At 40.5% G+C, this 14,806-nt stretch overlaps 1 protein-coding gene across 2 annotated transcripts in view; it reads left to right on the top strand.

Moving 5' to 3' along the window:
• Positions 1-14,445, top strand: part of AFAP1 (actin filament associated protein 1) — a 120,947-nt gene extending 106,502 nt beyond the window's left edge. Inside the window, exons 13-18 of one of the 2 annotated variants that reach the window (XM_030019947.1) lie at positions 650-907; positions 2,734-2,848; positions 4,362-4,526; positions 5,084-5,274; positions 6,007-6,168; positions 10,858-14,445. In XM_030019947.1, the coding sequence (XP_029875807.1) occupies positions 650-907; positions 2,734-2,848; positions 4,362-4,526; positions 5,084-5,274; positions 6,007-6,168; positions 10,858-10,884 (918 nt within the window). In that variant the 3' untranslated portion in view covers positions 10,885-14,445. The remainder of the gene's footprint in view (positions 1-649; positions 908-2,733; positions 2,849-4,361; positions 4,527-5,083; positions 5,275-6,006; positions 6,169-10,857) is intronic. The other variant, XM_030019955.1, reaches the window with a different exon arrangement.
• Positions 14,446-14,806: the final 361 nt, after the last annotated feature.

A 14,806-nucleotide genomic window follows, 5' to 3' on the forward strand; every position in this document is an offset into this window, starting at 1 on the left:
ATGAATCACTGGAGTATTGTTGTTGAGCTTTCCATTTTTCTGGAAAAAAAAAAAAAAAAAAAAAAAAAGGAATGGCCTGTAGCTATTTTAGCTGGTTAGCTCAGAATAATAATTCTCCAACAAATAAAATGTAATGCTAGCATACCAGCAGCTGGTATTCACTGGAAAGACATATAGCCTGAAGAAAGAAAAAAAAAAAAGAAAGAAAAAACCCTCTTGGCTTCTGCTAACTGTTAGGCCATATTGCTTTTAACAACTCATGTACCAGATGTAATCCCAGAGATTCATCTGTGTAGCCTGTGAATATCTATCCCCCTGTTAACACAGTTTGTTTGTGCCCCCTCAGTGCTAGAGCTAACAACTGAAGGTGCAGTCTATGAAACAGCAAGGGTGATAGGATAGTACTGGTTTGCTCATGCTATGGAAAATGCACAGGACTGAGGCTATAAGCCATATAATGCAGTGCTTCCTTTCCACACTGTGTCCACCCTGCCTTTCTAAACAGTTTGTCTCAAGTGTAAGCAATAAGAACATGCTTGCTAAACACCGAGGGCTTGCTACAGTCAAAAGAATTACTAATGTTTTAATTTCACTTAGGAGGTTCTGCATGGTGTATTGTTTACTAACTGCCAAAGTGTATGTGTTGCAGTGGGAACCAGAAGATGGCTTTCCTTCTTCTCGTAGCAGGAACATTGGAGAAGAAATGCTTTATGATAACGCAGGCCTGTACGATAACTTGCCGTCTCCAAAAATCTTTGCGCGCTATCCACCAGCTGACAGAAAACCCAATAGGTTATCTACTGACAAACCCTCCTCTAACCATTACAAATACCCTGTCTCATCCAATCTGTCTTCTGCTCAGTCTGTCACTAATACCTCTGCTGTGGGGAGGGGATCTGGCTCGCAGGTACTGTACTATTTAACAAAGCTTTTTATTTTTTGGCTGTTCTGTTTATCTGGTTGTTATCTTAAGGGCCTTGGGCTATTTCAGTCCCTTAGTGTTAGCACTGAAGTGCTTGGGCTTTAGTCATGAGGCCACTGCGAATGAAACAGGTTTGGTGGGTTGTAAATTCTGCTGTGAAGTGTTGGCACCTGTGAAAGGCTTTCCCCATAAGTTCTTGATGATTTACAGATTGTGGATAGTAATAAAAAAAATAGATGTGACCTTCCAAACTTAACCTGAATGCATATATAGCCACCTTCTGTCTCCTAAGGAAGTGATGACTTTTAAAAAAAAAAAAAAAAAGAAAAGTAAAATATGACCTGGCTGTGACAGCAAATTTGCCTCTCTAGAATTTTACTAATCTGTATATTGTATATACTATGGATATATATATTGTGAATATACATGTATATCATAACATATATTATATATATACTAAATGATGTCGTATATAGTGTGTATATACCATATTTAAATTACTGCCTGTTCTTTTCTTCCCCTGAAAAAAACCTAAGCCTATGTCTATGCTGCTTTCTGAGGGTGGCCTCAGGCTTCTGGACCTCAGCTGAAATGCGAAGCTACAGAGCAGATGGAATCCCGTGTACTCAGCCTCAGTGGCAGACAGGCAGACCCCAGCAGCGGGGAAGAGCAAGCCTTGCTCACAGCCACGCCAGGGACCATCTCCAGAGCCCGTAGCCAGTCTCCAAAAGCTGGTCATTGGCATAAGCCTGCAAATGTATCACAGAGATGGGTGGTTTTCAGTCTAATCTGACATGGAACAGTTAGATAAGTGTTTCCCTTGTATAGGGTACCTGTCCTATTGCTTGTTAACTCACTTAACCCTTACAAAAACTTCATATTGGAATGTTAGAATTCGGTGAAGTTGCAGAATCGGAGGTGGACCCGAGCAGTAAGTTGCCCCGATCCCTGGCTGCAGCAGCAGGCTTCTCGTTGCACTCCCAGTTCGGTCCTCAAAAGCTTTTGGAAGCACGTGAAGAAAGCGTGGCCCACATATGCCCTGTGCTTGCCTAAGGCACCCCCCCCCCCCGCCATGGAAAAACTACGATTAGTCAGGACAGTGTTGCTCTTCCCAGGGTTCAGTTCATTGCAGGGGAACCCTCTAAATGGAAACCTCTTGGACATGAAATGTGCTGTTTCTGGTAATCTTGTGAGCTTGTCTGCCCATTATGAGAGGGGTTTTTTAAGTAAGAAAACCTTTTAATTAGTAGCTAGAGGTTGTGTAAGAGGAAATTGATATGTTAACTCCTAACATTAAAAAATGTGAAATAATTCTATTGTTTTAAAAAAATATAAATCCATGCACCACAAAGATGGCAAGGTCATACAGTAAATAAGAAACAGTGTTGAATTTTTGTGTGGCAAGCCCTGTTGGGTTTTTCTGTATGAAATTAACCCTGACAAATCTGTGTTTCAAGAATCGTTACTGTATAAAATTATTCAAAGGTTCAACTTTTCTGCCTTTCCATGGCTACTCCCAATACACTAAATGCCAGAGTATTAAATAACTTGGAGACCATGATGCCAGCAGAGAAGGGGAGTTAGTTCATCCCCTCGTTATCCTGTGATTGCTGGTGTGGCTCCCGCTGAGCAGGCAGCTCTCAGAAATGACATCTCTGGAGGAAGCGCCGTCTCCAGCTCAATCAATGCGTTCTATTAAGGCTCTCCGAGCAGGCGGCTTTTTTGTCAGCTTTGCCCTTGATGAAAAGGTGACTGTAATGTCAGTGGCACAGGAATAGCTGGAGCCCATTTGTACTTTTGTTTTCAAACAGTTTAAAGGCAAGAAGCCTCCTGCGACTGCTAATGGGGTCACCGGAAAGGGGAGAACTTTAAATAGCCAGCCGAAGAAATCTGAATCGGTATCATGTGTGAAGCGCACTGCATCCAGTAAGTATCTCTCCTCACTGCTGCCTCACTTGCGAGTGGAGTCATGAGGATACCCAAAATAGCTGTCGTCTTAGCAAACGAGATAAAGAACCACTGTGGTTCTTCTGTGGCTGAGAGGCTGAGCAGGAGATGCCCACCAAGATTTTGAATAGGAGATATTGTGTGCATTGGTGACTCATTAGTACTCCAGCCATGCCATAAGATAAAAGGTTGTCATGGAGAATGATAAATATGAAACGTGGACCCGTGGCTGCAAAGTCATGAGGGCAGCAGGGGGGAAAAAAAAGCGGTAATGAATCTTCATTTGGGGCAGAGAGCAATTCTGTATTCCTGTTGGAAGAGGAGGATAAGAAACTGGGAAAGACATGAGAACATTATGTTGCTCAAAAGTGGACTTACTCTGACCACTAATGAAAAAGAAAAAGGTATAACAAAATAATGAAGACAACCACACGTCTCAAAACCTTCCTCAGAGAGAGGAGATTTCAATTGGTGACTGGCACGTTCTGGGCGGGTGGGTTGCCTCTAGAAAATCCCTAACCAGGGTCGCTTTGTGTAAAGAAGAAAAGACAAAAAAGAGCTATAATCATACTTTTTAAATATGGAGTCAAAAGCCTGGCTTCTTCTAGAGAAGGAATGAATGTGGTTTTTTAATCCTGTGATAAATTTTTAAGAAGTCATGGATTTAATGGCAACAAGAGAAATTTGGGTTAGACTTTAGGAAAAAAGTATGTATCTTTCTAGCCATGCAGGTCAATTGGTGCTGGAATAGATAGTTGTGGGAGTAAAGGCATCTTGGTTACTAAAGACCAACTAAAACTGGTTTGACAACTATTTGTCAGGAATTTTAGTGTCCTTGAGTTTGCCTTTAGATATGCAGACAAAGTGATCTGTTAGCTGACCTATTTTCTTTGAGTCTGCAACTGGAGCAGAGGCATAGAGGGGGCTGTGATATAAATTAGACCACAGATACCTGTGAGCCATGAAATGAAAGCATTTATATGGGAAATTAAGAAAAGAAAATGAAAGCTCTCAAGTATCAGAAAAGTGAGAACATCTTTGTATTCTCTTATGTTACGGGAGAAAAGACATGTGCTTTAAGCACTTGAAGTAGGAATGGAAGTCAAGCAAAAGGGCAAACAGGTAGATTTTTCCTCTGACCCCTTCCAATTAAAAATCAAGTGTTCAGAGCTAAAGAGGAGCCTCCTTTCTGTCCTCTGAACGACGTACAAAGGCAAGGCCATTTTTCAAAACAGGTGTACCATAAGGTAACTGGTATTTCTCATCTTCCCCTTATATATGTAGAGAGCAAACTATCTATCCCATATCATTTCTGTAGCTGTGCTGCAGAACTCAGCAAGAATCATGGACCTTGAGAAAAAGCCGGTGGAGGAGGGATGGCAAACTAGTTTCTCAAACCATGACATGCTTCGTGTGATGTTCAGTCTCAGGGATCACTTCAGAGTTTTACGGTTAATTTTAACCATAAATAACTACAATTCAATACATACAGATGCGGAGCAGTACAAATACGGCAAGAATCGTGTGGAGGCAGATGCAAAGAGGTTACAAAGCAAAGAGGAGGAGCTGCTAAAGAGGAAGGAAGCACTCCGGAATAGGCTGGCCCAGCTTAGAAAAGAAAGAAAAGATCTACGAGCTGCTATTGAAGTCAATGCTGGTATGAGGTGCTTTTTTGTGCTGAATTCCACCCTGGGTAGGCTTCATTATCCAAATAGCTTTGTATTCTGTGCTGAAGACATGCCACTACAGGAGGTTTGGTTTTGATGTTAAACAATACTCTGCAATGTCTATATTTGCTTTCTATGTAGATATAAAATATGTATGTATAGGTGTATATACTCATTTTATATATGTGTGTGTGTGTATATATATACATAAACACACACCTATGAAATGACACTGATGGGGACTTCAGACAAGCAGAATAGGAATAATTTTATTGTGACTGGCTGATTATATTTTCATGACATGGAAAATAACAAAACAAATACTGTTTTGAAACTACGCTAGAAACCTAGGGAAGGCACCTGAAAGAAAGCAGTTGATATCTGTTGCTAAATTTTTTACATGAAAAAAGTGGTTTTTGCAATGTACGTAACTTTTTTGTGATGTCACTGATTTTTAGAGACCTTGTTCCTTGTTTTTTTAAAAATAATTTCTGTAAGTGTCAATTTAAGCTTCTCATTGAAATAATAACATTGCTGTGGATGGCAGGCAGGAAGACCCAAGTGATTCTTGAAGACAAGTTAAAGAAGTTGGAAGAGGAGTGTAAGCAGAAGGAGGCTGAGCGTGTAAACCTGGAGCTAGAACTGACCGAGGTGAAGGAGAGCCTTAAGAAAGCCTTGGCTGGTGGCATCACACTGGGCTTGGCTATCGAGCCCAAGTCAGGAACATCAAGCCCACAGGTATGCAAAGTCATTAAACACGCAAATCCCAGTACCACGGGCTGCGAGTGCTCTGCCTTCTCAGCTCCAGTAAAACGAGTGGGAACTGAGAGTTTTCAACAGGTTTATTAAGCACAGGAAAGAAAAGCAGAACTAGATGTCTTTCTGCGTTATTTGCATTCTTCACCTGTATCTGGTGTACTTTCTACAGCAACGGGGAGCCGGTAGACATGGGAGTCACAGGCAGTATGTGTTAGGGTAATACGCAAAAGCTGACAACTCATTGTCCTCAGCGATTGTAAAAGTGCATGAACTGAGACAGTGCTCCATCCCAGGGAGACTTAAGTGCACCAAGTCATTGTGCAGTGATGGAGACCTACTTGTGCCGGTCCCCTATCAGTCACTGTCACCCTTTGCAAGGGCTGCATCTCACATGTTCACGATGGAGCATGGCAGTCCTGGCTTGTGCTATAGATGGGTGTCAGAAGCAGCCATCAGAAGGACCAGAGAAGGATGTGTCAGTTCCTCCAGATGACCCAATGTTGTTTAATCACAGAAAACGAACTATAATTTTCATCACGGAACACATACTTTGTTTTGTTTTCTTTTGTTCTAACCTCTTTTTCATGTATCCATCATTATTATGAATATGGTTTCTTTAAAAAAAAATCTGCAGTTCTAAGTCTAGATAGAAACTATTGCCCATGTGACTACTTGGAGGAAACTCAATGTAGGCTTTTCACTCTTCATTAGTCTCCAATTTTCAAGCACCGAACTTTGGAAAACTCTCCAATCTCCAGCTGTGATACCAGTGATACTGAATGCTCAATACCTGTGAACAGCGCAGCAGCTCTGAAGCGACCTCCCTCGTCAAATAGTTCACCATGTCGAGGCCATGTCCTTCGAAAAGCAAAGGTGAGAAGACTTACTTCTAGTTTTCTTTTTCTGTCCTTTTTCTTACTTTCTTAAAAAAATCTTATTTGCTTGTGGAGAGACAGAGACAGAAAAGGAGAGAGGGAAAGATTGGTTCCTGCTGCTTCTGTGGGTGAAATTTATCCTTAAGAAGAGAATATGCCATATATAAATTATTTGTATTACTACATAAACATTGCTGGTTTGGGGGAACCTTTTGCAGAAGAATTGGTAAGTAGTTTGGGAGACAGATTTGGCCCTACTCTCTCATTCTGTGTTTTTCTCTGTTCCTTTATAGATTTAATGTGCAAGGTAAGTAGTCTGTGGTGTAGACAGTCCGTCTAAAATTCATAAAGTTACACTGATCTGTGTAGCAGAGAAGTGGTTAAAAGAGCACTGTTATAGTAAATGCTCTGAAACAACACAAGATGGGGTCTGATCTTTGCAAGAACAAAATAGTTGTACATTATAATAACAATGTGTTGTGCAAGTATCTACTCTTAATGTACACTTAAAGTAGAAATTGAATTAATTTAATTTAGTCTCGCAGGTACCAGGCCGAAGTTTGTGGTCCTCTTGTATTGTTACAGTTTTCTAATTTTTGCACTTTAGTTTAAATGGAATTTGCATGATCATTCTTCTGGGCTAAATTTGCTAACAACGTAAGTGTGTGGGCAGCACGTAACCAAGGGTGACAGTAATAGCACTGGCCCAAGCTTTTGTTGACTTAGTAGTTCACTGCTAATTGTAATTATAAACAATAATAATCATAGACATTTGTCTTTCATGCAGTCCATTTCTTTTCTTAAAACAATGAGGTATACTATATAGGGATTTTTTTAAGTAACTTGTTACATGTCTTCATTGATTATATACAGTTACAGTGACTGAGCATGAGCCTGGCACCTAAATGTGGCAGATACTGAAAAATCATCATCTCAACAAATGATTTGGTTTCCTGGCCCATCCTACTCTCTCTGTTTCCTCCCCCAGCCGCCCCTTTAACCTCTCTACCTTGCCCAGGCCATGAATTACTTCTTCTGCTATACCTCATGTGAGAGCTTTCCTGCCCTCCTTCTGCCACCATTTCCTCCCTCCTTTCCATGGACATCAACTGCTTTTTCTGCCAGTTAGCCTGATTCATTTAAATTCAACTAAGAATAATTAAACTCAGCATAATGGGTTTCAGTTCTATTTAACTTTGAAGTTCGCTGCTTGTGTTTCAAACCTGAAGAAGGATTCATGTGTTCTAAAGCTTATCTGTGTATTCCAATTATACCCAAATTTGTCTCATAAAGATACCATCTCTAACTATACACTTTGTCTTAGATTTGCTTGTTAGCACAGCGTTACTCAGGGAATGTGGTCTAGCAGAGCACAGTTCTTACAAAAGGGAGCGTGGATTTGTGCTACGGACTGGACGGGCACATTAAAGCCAGCCATTTAATCTTTACAGCTGGAGAAACCAGGGCACTATAAAAACCTAAACATTTTTGGTGTAAAGAATACCTTCCAGCTGTAGTACATTTTTTATGCTTAGCATATACCATACAGGAAAAGCCCTGCTGTGTTTTGTGCTATCGCTGTGCTTTGGATGGCACGATAGGTTGGTCAAGCTCTTTTGTAGAGGAATCTCGGATATAAGATTAGGCTAATCAAATAGGATATGGAGCTACTAAGCATATTTCTCATCCTGGGAAAAACAACTCAAAGTATCCAATTCAGCTTTAACAGCTTTTTCCTAAAACCTCACGCACTAAATATTTAGTGAAATTTTGCTGAATTAGATAGTGCAACCCAAGCTGTACTCAGCCTATTCGCAAGGAGCTGCAGCCAAAGTCTGCCATCAGGTATGCATCTGCAGCACAGCCCGCTTTCAGGGGGAGTTAACTGTACATGTGCGGGGGTGGAATTTGGCTCTCAATTCTTTTGGCCTTTTGCAGTTACGAGTGAGCCCAGGCCTTATAGATGTGGCTAAGGAAAGGGCGTCACACGTGAGTATCCCAGAGCAGAACTGGCTTGGCTCTCCACGCACGGATGTCAGTGCAGTACGTGGGAGGGAAACAGATTTCACGTCTGTGCTTGCACTTGCATCTTCAGCAGCTGGCGAATCTCCCAACGTTACGAGGGAGTTGTATAAGCGCTCAAAATGTCAAGATTATTTTTCCCCCCCCCCAGTATGTATTCGAATGCACTGAATGCCTCCCTTCTTGCTCTTTCCTTGCCCAAAGGATGCTGAGGCTGTCACCAGCCAGCCTCATGTTTGCAGCCACCCTCGCGTCACTGTTGTGCTGATGCGCCTGCAGCACTGGGCCGCTCTTTGCTAGGGCAGCTGCTGCTGTGAAACGGGTGCTCCTGCGCCGTTAGAGCTGGGTGGCACGGCCATGCCTCCGAGGGGAGGCAGGGCACCTCAGACAGCAGGTTTGGAAGCTGCTCCACCAAAATCTCTCTCCTCTCAGATGCACTGGCTGAGAAGGAAGTAGAGAAAGAAGCAAAAGGGTGGATCTAGTGTTAAATCTAAGAACTAGCAGCAATTTGGGGATTGACTTTTTGGGACGTACTCTATACGTATACATACATATGCATGCATATTTTTGGATTTTTTTTAACTTTTCTGTTTGTAACATATGCTTTTAATTTGTTTTAGAAAGTAATAACATATTTTTAAGAAACCAGAAGGCATTCTAATTGCGATTTTGTTAATCTCTGCCTGGAAATGGAGACTGTATTGAAATGTGAAAAACAGTATTCTGCATTAGCACTCCTAGAGAAGTAAAATGGTCCAAATATCCATGCTGTACAAGAAAAACAATTATTTAAACATTTCACATTTCAAATGAATTTCTGAAACTAAACTGTTATGTGTAGCAAGGAACCTGCAATGATTATTTCTGATTTGTTTTCAAAACTGGTGGACTGGTGAATGTCAGCAGCTTACATTTTGCTTATGTTCAGGGACAGGAGAAGAAAAGGAGCTCTCCCAGTTTCCCAGCTCCCAGTCAGGCTGTCAGTGTTGACTTAAACATTCTTTCATTGGCGTGAACCTGCTGGAGACATGGAAACAAAGAAAAAGTTCCTTCTGCACCTGCAAAAGAAGCTACTGCTTTCAAGGCTTATTTAACACTTTAAAAAAATTCTCCTCCCAGTTGCTTAGCCAAGGATTTCCTTTAGAGCTTTGGTAGCGTACACGTAGGGAATATATATTTAATAGCCTTTTTAAAGTATTCTAGTTTTTACCAATACTGTGTTTTAAGTTTAGGTTTACCATAATTTGAAGTGTAAAACTGAATATTTAAAATATATTCTATTTTAATAAAAGTATCATTCAAATGAAGGAAAAAAAATCCCCAAGATGTAAAAAAAGATATATTACTGTCTACCTGCTTTAAACCCAGGATTTTTTTCTTACATTGCTAAAGCAGCCACTAACTGTGACCTTTACAATGGTTGAAGAGGTGTCATGGTCATGCAGCTGTTTAGCCAAACTAATGCTTTTACTGCTTTCAGCAGCAGAAACAGGTATTTACATGCATAAGTAACGGTTTTCAGTCAGAGCTCTTAAATGTTGTGGAATGAGTGTTAAATTCAGGAATTCAGGTTGGGAGCCAAGTCAGCAGGCTGCCTGCAGAGTATCTCTGCAGAATAGATGGGTGGGAGAGGAATCTGTAGACCCCAGCGCCTGGCCAGGAACAGCTGGGCGGTTGCTCCACGGGGATTACTTCAGCGAGAGGCCAACTCCTTCGTATCTTCATTAGTTCCTGATTGCTGTAAGGATACGATTCAGGGAGTAGGTACAGTGTGGGTGTCCTAAGCTGAGCTCATCCCTCTTCAGCTCTTCTGCTTCTGTGTACTGTTAGGAAATAGTGTAGGTATCACTGAATAGCCACAACTTTGATTTAGCTGGGTGTTTAGCTATAGCAATCTTATGGTTTTCACTTACGTGGCAGAAGAAATGGCAATACCTTGCTCTGAGACATATAGATGAGAGTGTTATAGATTACGTGCTTTGCTGTGGATGGTAGGTGTCATTGTCCTCAGCTAACAGGTGGGGAAACAGAGGCACAGAAAGGCAAAGTGATTTCTTTAACTTGCCGAGCAATAGCTCAACTTCGATTACATATAAGGGAAACAAATGCATGTAAACGAACTTGGTTTTCTTTACCCTGCCTGGAAGTCTCTCTGCCTCAGTAAGTTGCCCTTTTTAGCCATGGAAATATGTGTCTGCCATGAGCTTTATAATAAAAAATTGAAGTGTAGTAAAGCAATCACTTGGTGTCAGCTGTGAGAGATACTGAGTGTTTTCTACTGTCCCATGCAAGTAAGTCAGAAAGCCCTATATGCTAAATCAGCCTCTCCCTTATTCAGCTCCAGCTGAGTGCTTTACACCAACTGTGGTGTGCAAATTTGCTCTGTAAGTACCCTTTGCAGAAAACAAACATGGCTTATTTGCACTGCACTAGAAAAAAAAGTTGCCGTATATAGTTGCGGAGGGGTGGAAGCTGCACACGGACGCTATCAGGACATACTTGTTAGCATTCCTTAACTAATTTGCGGGCAGAAGACTGGATCCAGTGAAGTTTATGGAAAAACTGTTACTGACCTCAGCTGGCTTTGGCTTAGCAGATCTGATGACATCAGTGAAATATTCTGATTTCTCTAACATTTTCCATATCTTTTTTTTTCCCCTTCCAGGAATGGGAGATGAAAAATGGAACATAAATATAGCAAAAGCACTCACTTTCCATAAAGGCCTTACCTATTATGGACCAAGACATAGGCTGCAAAAGACTCATCTGAAAGGTGGTATCAAGCGATACAACATAAGAGGTTTTATAATTCTGTTAAGTTAATGGTAGCTTGGCGCTAATTTGCCTGTATTCCCTCTACTGTATTGCTGTGTAACTATGTGTGCCCCTTTTTGTTAGCTGTAAATCTTTACTTCCAACTTCACTGGTAAAGAAAATGAAAACCAAAAAACCCAAACCAACCATAGTAATTAAAAAGGAGCATAAAGTCGCCGTTGAAAGTTTACTTTGCTGAAACAGCATAGACCAGCAACTGTATTGCATCAGATGGCCTGAACACCACTGAAGACTGGTGCATTAAGACCGATGTGAAATCGTAACTCTTACAGGTTAAAGCTGACTCTCGAGGTCTGCCACAGAGGTGGCTGAGCGAAGTCTTGCTCATTAGCAGTCGCTTTGCTGTTAGCTGTTCGTGTGGCAAAAGCAAACTGAAGAAATGTATTCACAGAAATGGCGTGGCTTGCTTGGCTGGGAAGGCAGGAGCTCTTCAGTGCCGCTGTCCTCTACGCTGGTGTGAGACTGTGGGATGAACACAACTCAGCTGTGGAGCATTTTTTGGATACTTTTTAGACAGATGCTTTTGTCGTTGGGAGATAAAAAGCTGCCATACTTTGAAAAAAATGCATTTTAGTACATTCTCTTTATTGCTATTCTGAAGTACCAGTCGTTTTCAAAGGTCATGTTGTTGAACTATGACTTGTTCCTGATTTTTTTAAAAGGCAAACAGGTGTTTTTAGATACTGCTTCTTTTCTATACTTTTTGAAAAAGAAAAGGAAAACATTATTGAAATTAATCTTCAACAGATAATGGCAACTCAGAATAGCTTATGCAGTCAGTCTTGTTTTGTTTTTTATAATATAGTATTGTTAAACTTGAGTTATAGAACACTGCTGTACTTAGTTTCCTTCGTCTTTTCAGACCTCAGCTATTATTTTTGAGGAAGGCGGACTGAAAAGATGATAATTTCCAGACTCTTTTATAAACAATTTTACAAAGAATTGGGGATTTTCTCAGACAGGAGTCCATTTCTGTTTACTAGGAAACAGTGTCTTGCATTTTAGTCTGTAAAATTATAGAAATCTGTTCTTCTTTGTCTCCATCCATGTCACTCCTGAGAACTTACATGCAGTTAATTGCCAACTAAAGTCCTTCAAAATCTCAAGATTGGCTTTAAAAAGTCAGAAGAGAGCGAGGGGAAAAAAACCACATCATGAGTTGGGTTCTTTTAATTTTTTTCTCTGTGTTTTTTTTAAGCCTTTGGAGAGCCTTCAATCACATTCTCAAGATTTTTTTCCTCCTCAACTGGGAGGACTAGCAAATTACTTTAATTAAAAAAATTAAACTACTACTTAGATTTTGAGATAATCACAGATGTTAGGGCTGGAGTCTTGATAATTAGTTAAGACTTGCAATTAAAACCACAGAAGTTGGCAAGACAGCAGTTATCAAGGATCACATCCCTTTATGGCCCAGCCTATAGTTTGTCTCTTACCTTTAGGAATAGGTGTGTGTAACTCCGGAGGGGTACACCGAGATTCCCAGCTGAGCTGGATGCCAGAGAACTTTCTGCAGGAGCTGGTGGGATTTGAAGGCACAGAGCTATCAGAAAGACCTGATAGCTGCCAGGACACAGGGCTGTGTCCTGTTCCCAAATGCAATCAGTGCCAGGGATCCCATTGACCGTAGCACAGTAGAAATGGGGCCCAACACGAGAAAAGGCTCTTTGCTTCTTGGGACTGTGCTTTGTACAAAGTGCCGCAAGAATGCAGATACAGTAGGGAAGCAAGTGTCAGTGTGGTTTTCACTGAAAACAGGATTTTTTTTGTATTATTTTAGGTCATCTGCTTACTTACTAACTCTATAAGTGGAGGGCACATTCTATGCTGTATGACTATGGACTAAACAGTATCAAGTTCCCACAAATATTAGCAGAAACAAATTTGAAGCAAAAGTTCATTTAGGCTTTTTATTTCAAATTAAGTTATTTATTTGTATATTTCAATAAATATTTAATTTATATCTGTACATATTTATGATGCAAATTAGGCTTCTAGTCAACGTTTGCAATGATGTAACAGTTGCCATTAAGAAGTGGTCCCGCATCAAGTAATGCAGAGTAGTTAAAAGCCAAATCACCTGTCCTGTTTACCCAATATTGGCATTGTATCTTCCACCCCCTGTATCCCATGAAAAAAAAAAAAAAATCCTTGGCAAAGACAGGTTTTAATCCATGCCTGAGACGGAAGTGTGCAAACTTCCGTCCGAGCAAAGAGAAATGGCGTGGTGCTGGGGCCGCGCACACAACCCCAGCCCCGGTGCCGCAGCCTTCTGCTCTGCCGTAGACGCTGGTCACCCTCGGCACCTATAGCACCCGCTGCGGCAGGGGCTGCCGGCAAAATAAAGCATCTTTTGCCTTTCCTGCAGCAAAGGCTCCATAAAGCCACCACCGCCCCCTCGCCCCCAACCCGGCATGGACTGTAATTGTATGTCTCTAATGTATAAGAAGTACATTGGTGCCATCACAATTTGCCTTAGTAACACGTCTAGTCTATATAATGGCCAAGGTTTTGAAAGGAGGAAAACCAAAAAACCCTCGGGAAATAACCTCTCTATAGACCACATTTGGTGCTGTGAAATGTACTCTGTTTTCTTGAATAGTACTATTGCTGCACAATTTTTTATAAAAAGCGACACAGCTTGTATTTTCACCGTTTTTAGATTTCAGGATCACCAGGCAAAGTCAGCGATAGAGCAGCATGACTTTCATTTTAAAGGAAAACTCTTGTATTTTAAACCATTTCTATGTCTTTTAAGAAAATGTTACACTTGTGCTTCCTCAACAAACTCCTGTTACTGTACCAGGTGCTTTTTTTTATTGTTTTTTTATGGGTGATGCTTTTTTTAGAAAAAAACAGATCATAACTTTAGGGGATCAAAGGTGGTTTTTTTAATGAGATGATTGTGGCAATTTGATTTTTCAAATGGAGAATACTTCATTTAGTATCAATTTTTGTTAAAGACACTTTCAAATTAATTGGCCCAGGCTGTATGTTGTAAGATAATGTTCTCGTATTAAGAATGTAATTATTTCCTTACTGTATTTTTTAAAAAACAAAATCATATTTAAAAAAACTCTGTGAAAAAAGCATGAAAGAAACATGAAAATTTTTTTGTTTTATTTTTTTTATTGGATATGTTGGCAGTGCCCATTATAATTGACTGTAAATATAGTCTTTCTACTGTATTTCTCAATGTATTTAAGTTTTTTGACACACATTCATGGAAACTTCTGTAAAAAAAAAAAAAAAGGTCCAAAATAGACCCACCTTCAAATGTGTGTCTTAGTAGCTTCAACTAACTTTATGCCTTTCTAGTTTATTCTTCAGAAAGTCTTACAGAGTGTGAAAAAAGACTGGCATCTGGTAGGTGCGACAGATCCAAGACCATTATTAATAAAGTTACCTGTCAAAGAAAGAAGTGTCTGCATTGTTGTTTCTTGGTATTTGTCAGTATAAGTAGGTGGCACCTTAGCAGGACACCTGCAATAGTCACCCTCAACCAAGTACCATTCTCCCGTGCCAGTTGGTTGAAAAATACTTGGACAGGTTATAATTAGTATTTTTTTGGTATCAGTTCTGTCCCCGTTTAACTGTGCGATGACCACCTGCACCGTGGACGCGGTCTATCTAAGGGCTCGCCCGGCAATGGGAAATGGAAGTTCAATGGATTTCGAGCTCATACCAGAAGTTGCCACTTATCTAGCGTTACTGTATCAGTTTGCTTAGATGTCAACCCCATCAATAAATAATGTAAAATGTAAAACGTCAAAAATTAC

Source organism: Aquila chrysaetos, chromosome 1 (genome assembly GCF_900496995.4).
Source record: "Aquila chrysaetos chrysaetos chromosome 1, bAquChr1.4, whole genome shotgun sequence".
Lineage (NCBI taxonomy): Eukaryota > Metazoa > Chordata > Aves > Accipitriformes > Accipitridae > Aquila > Aquila chrysaetos.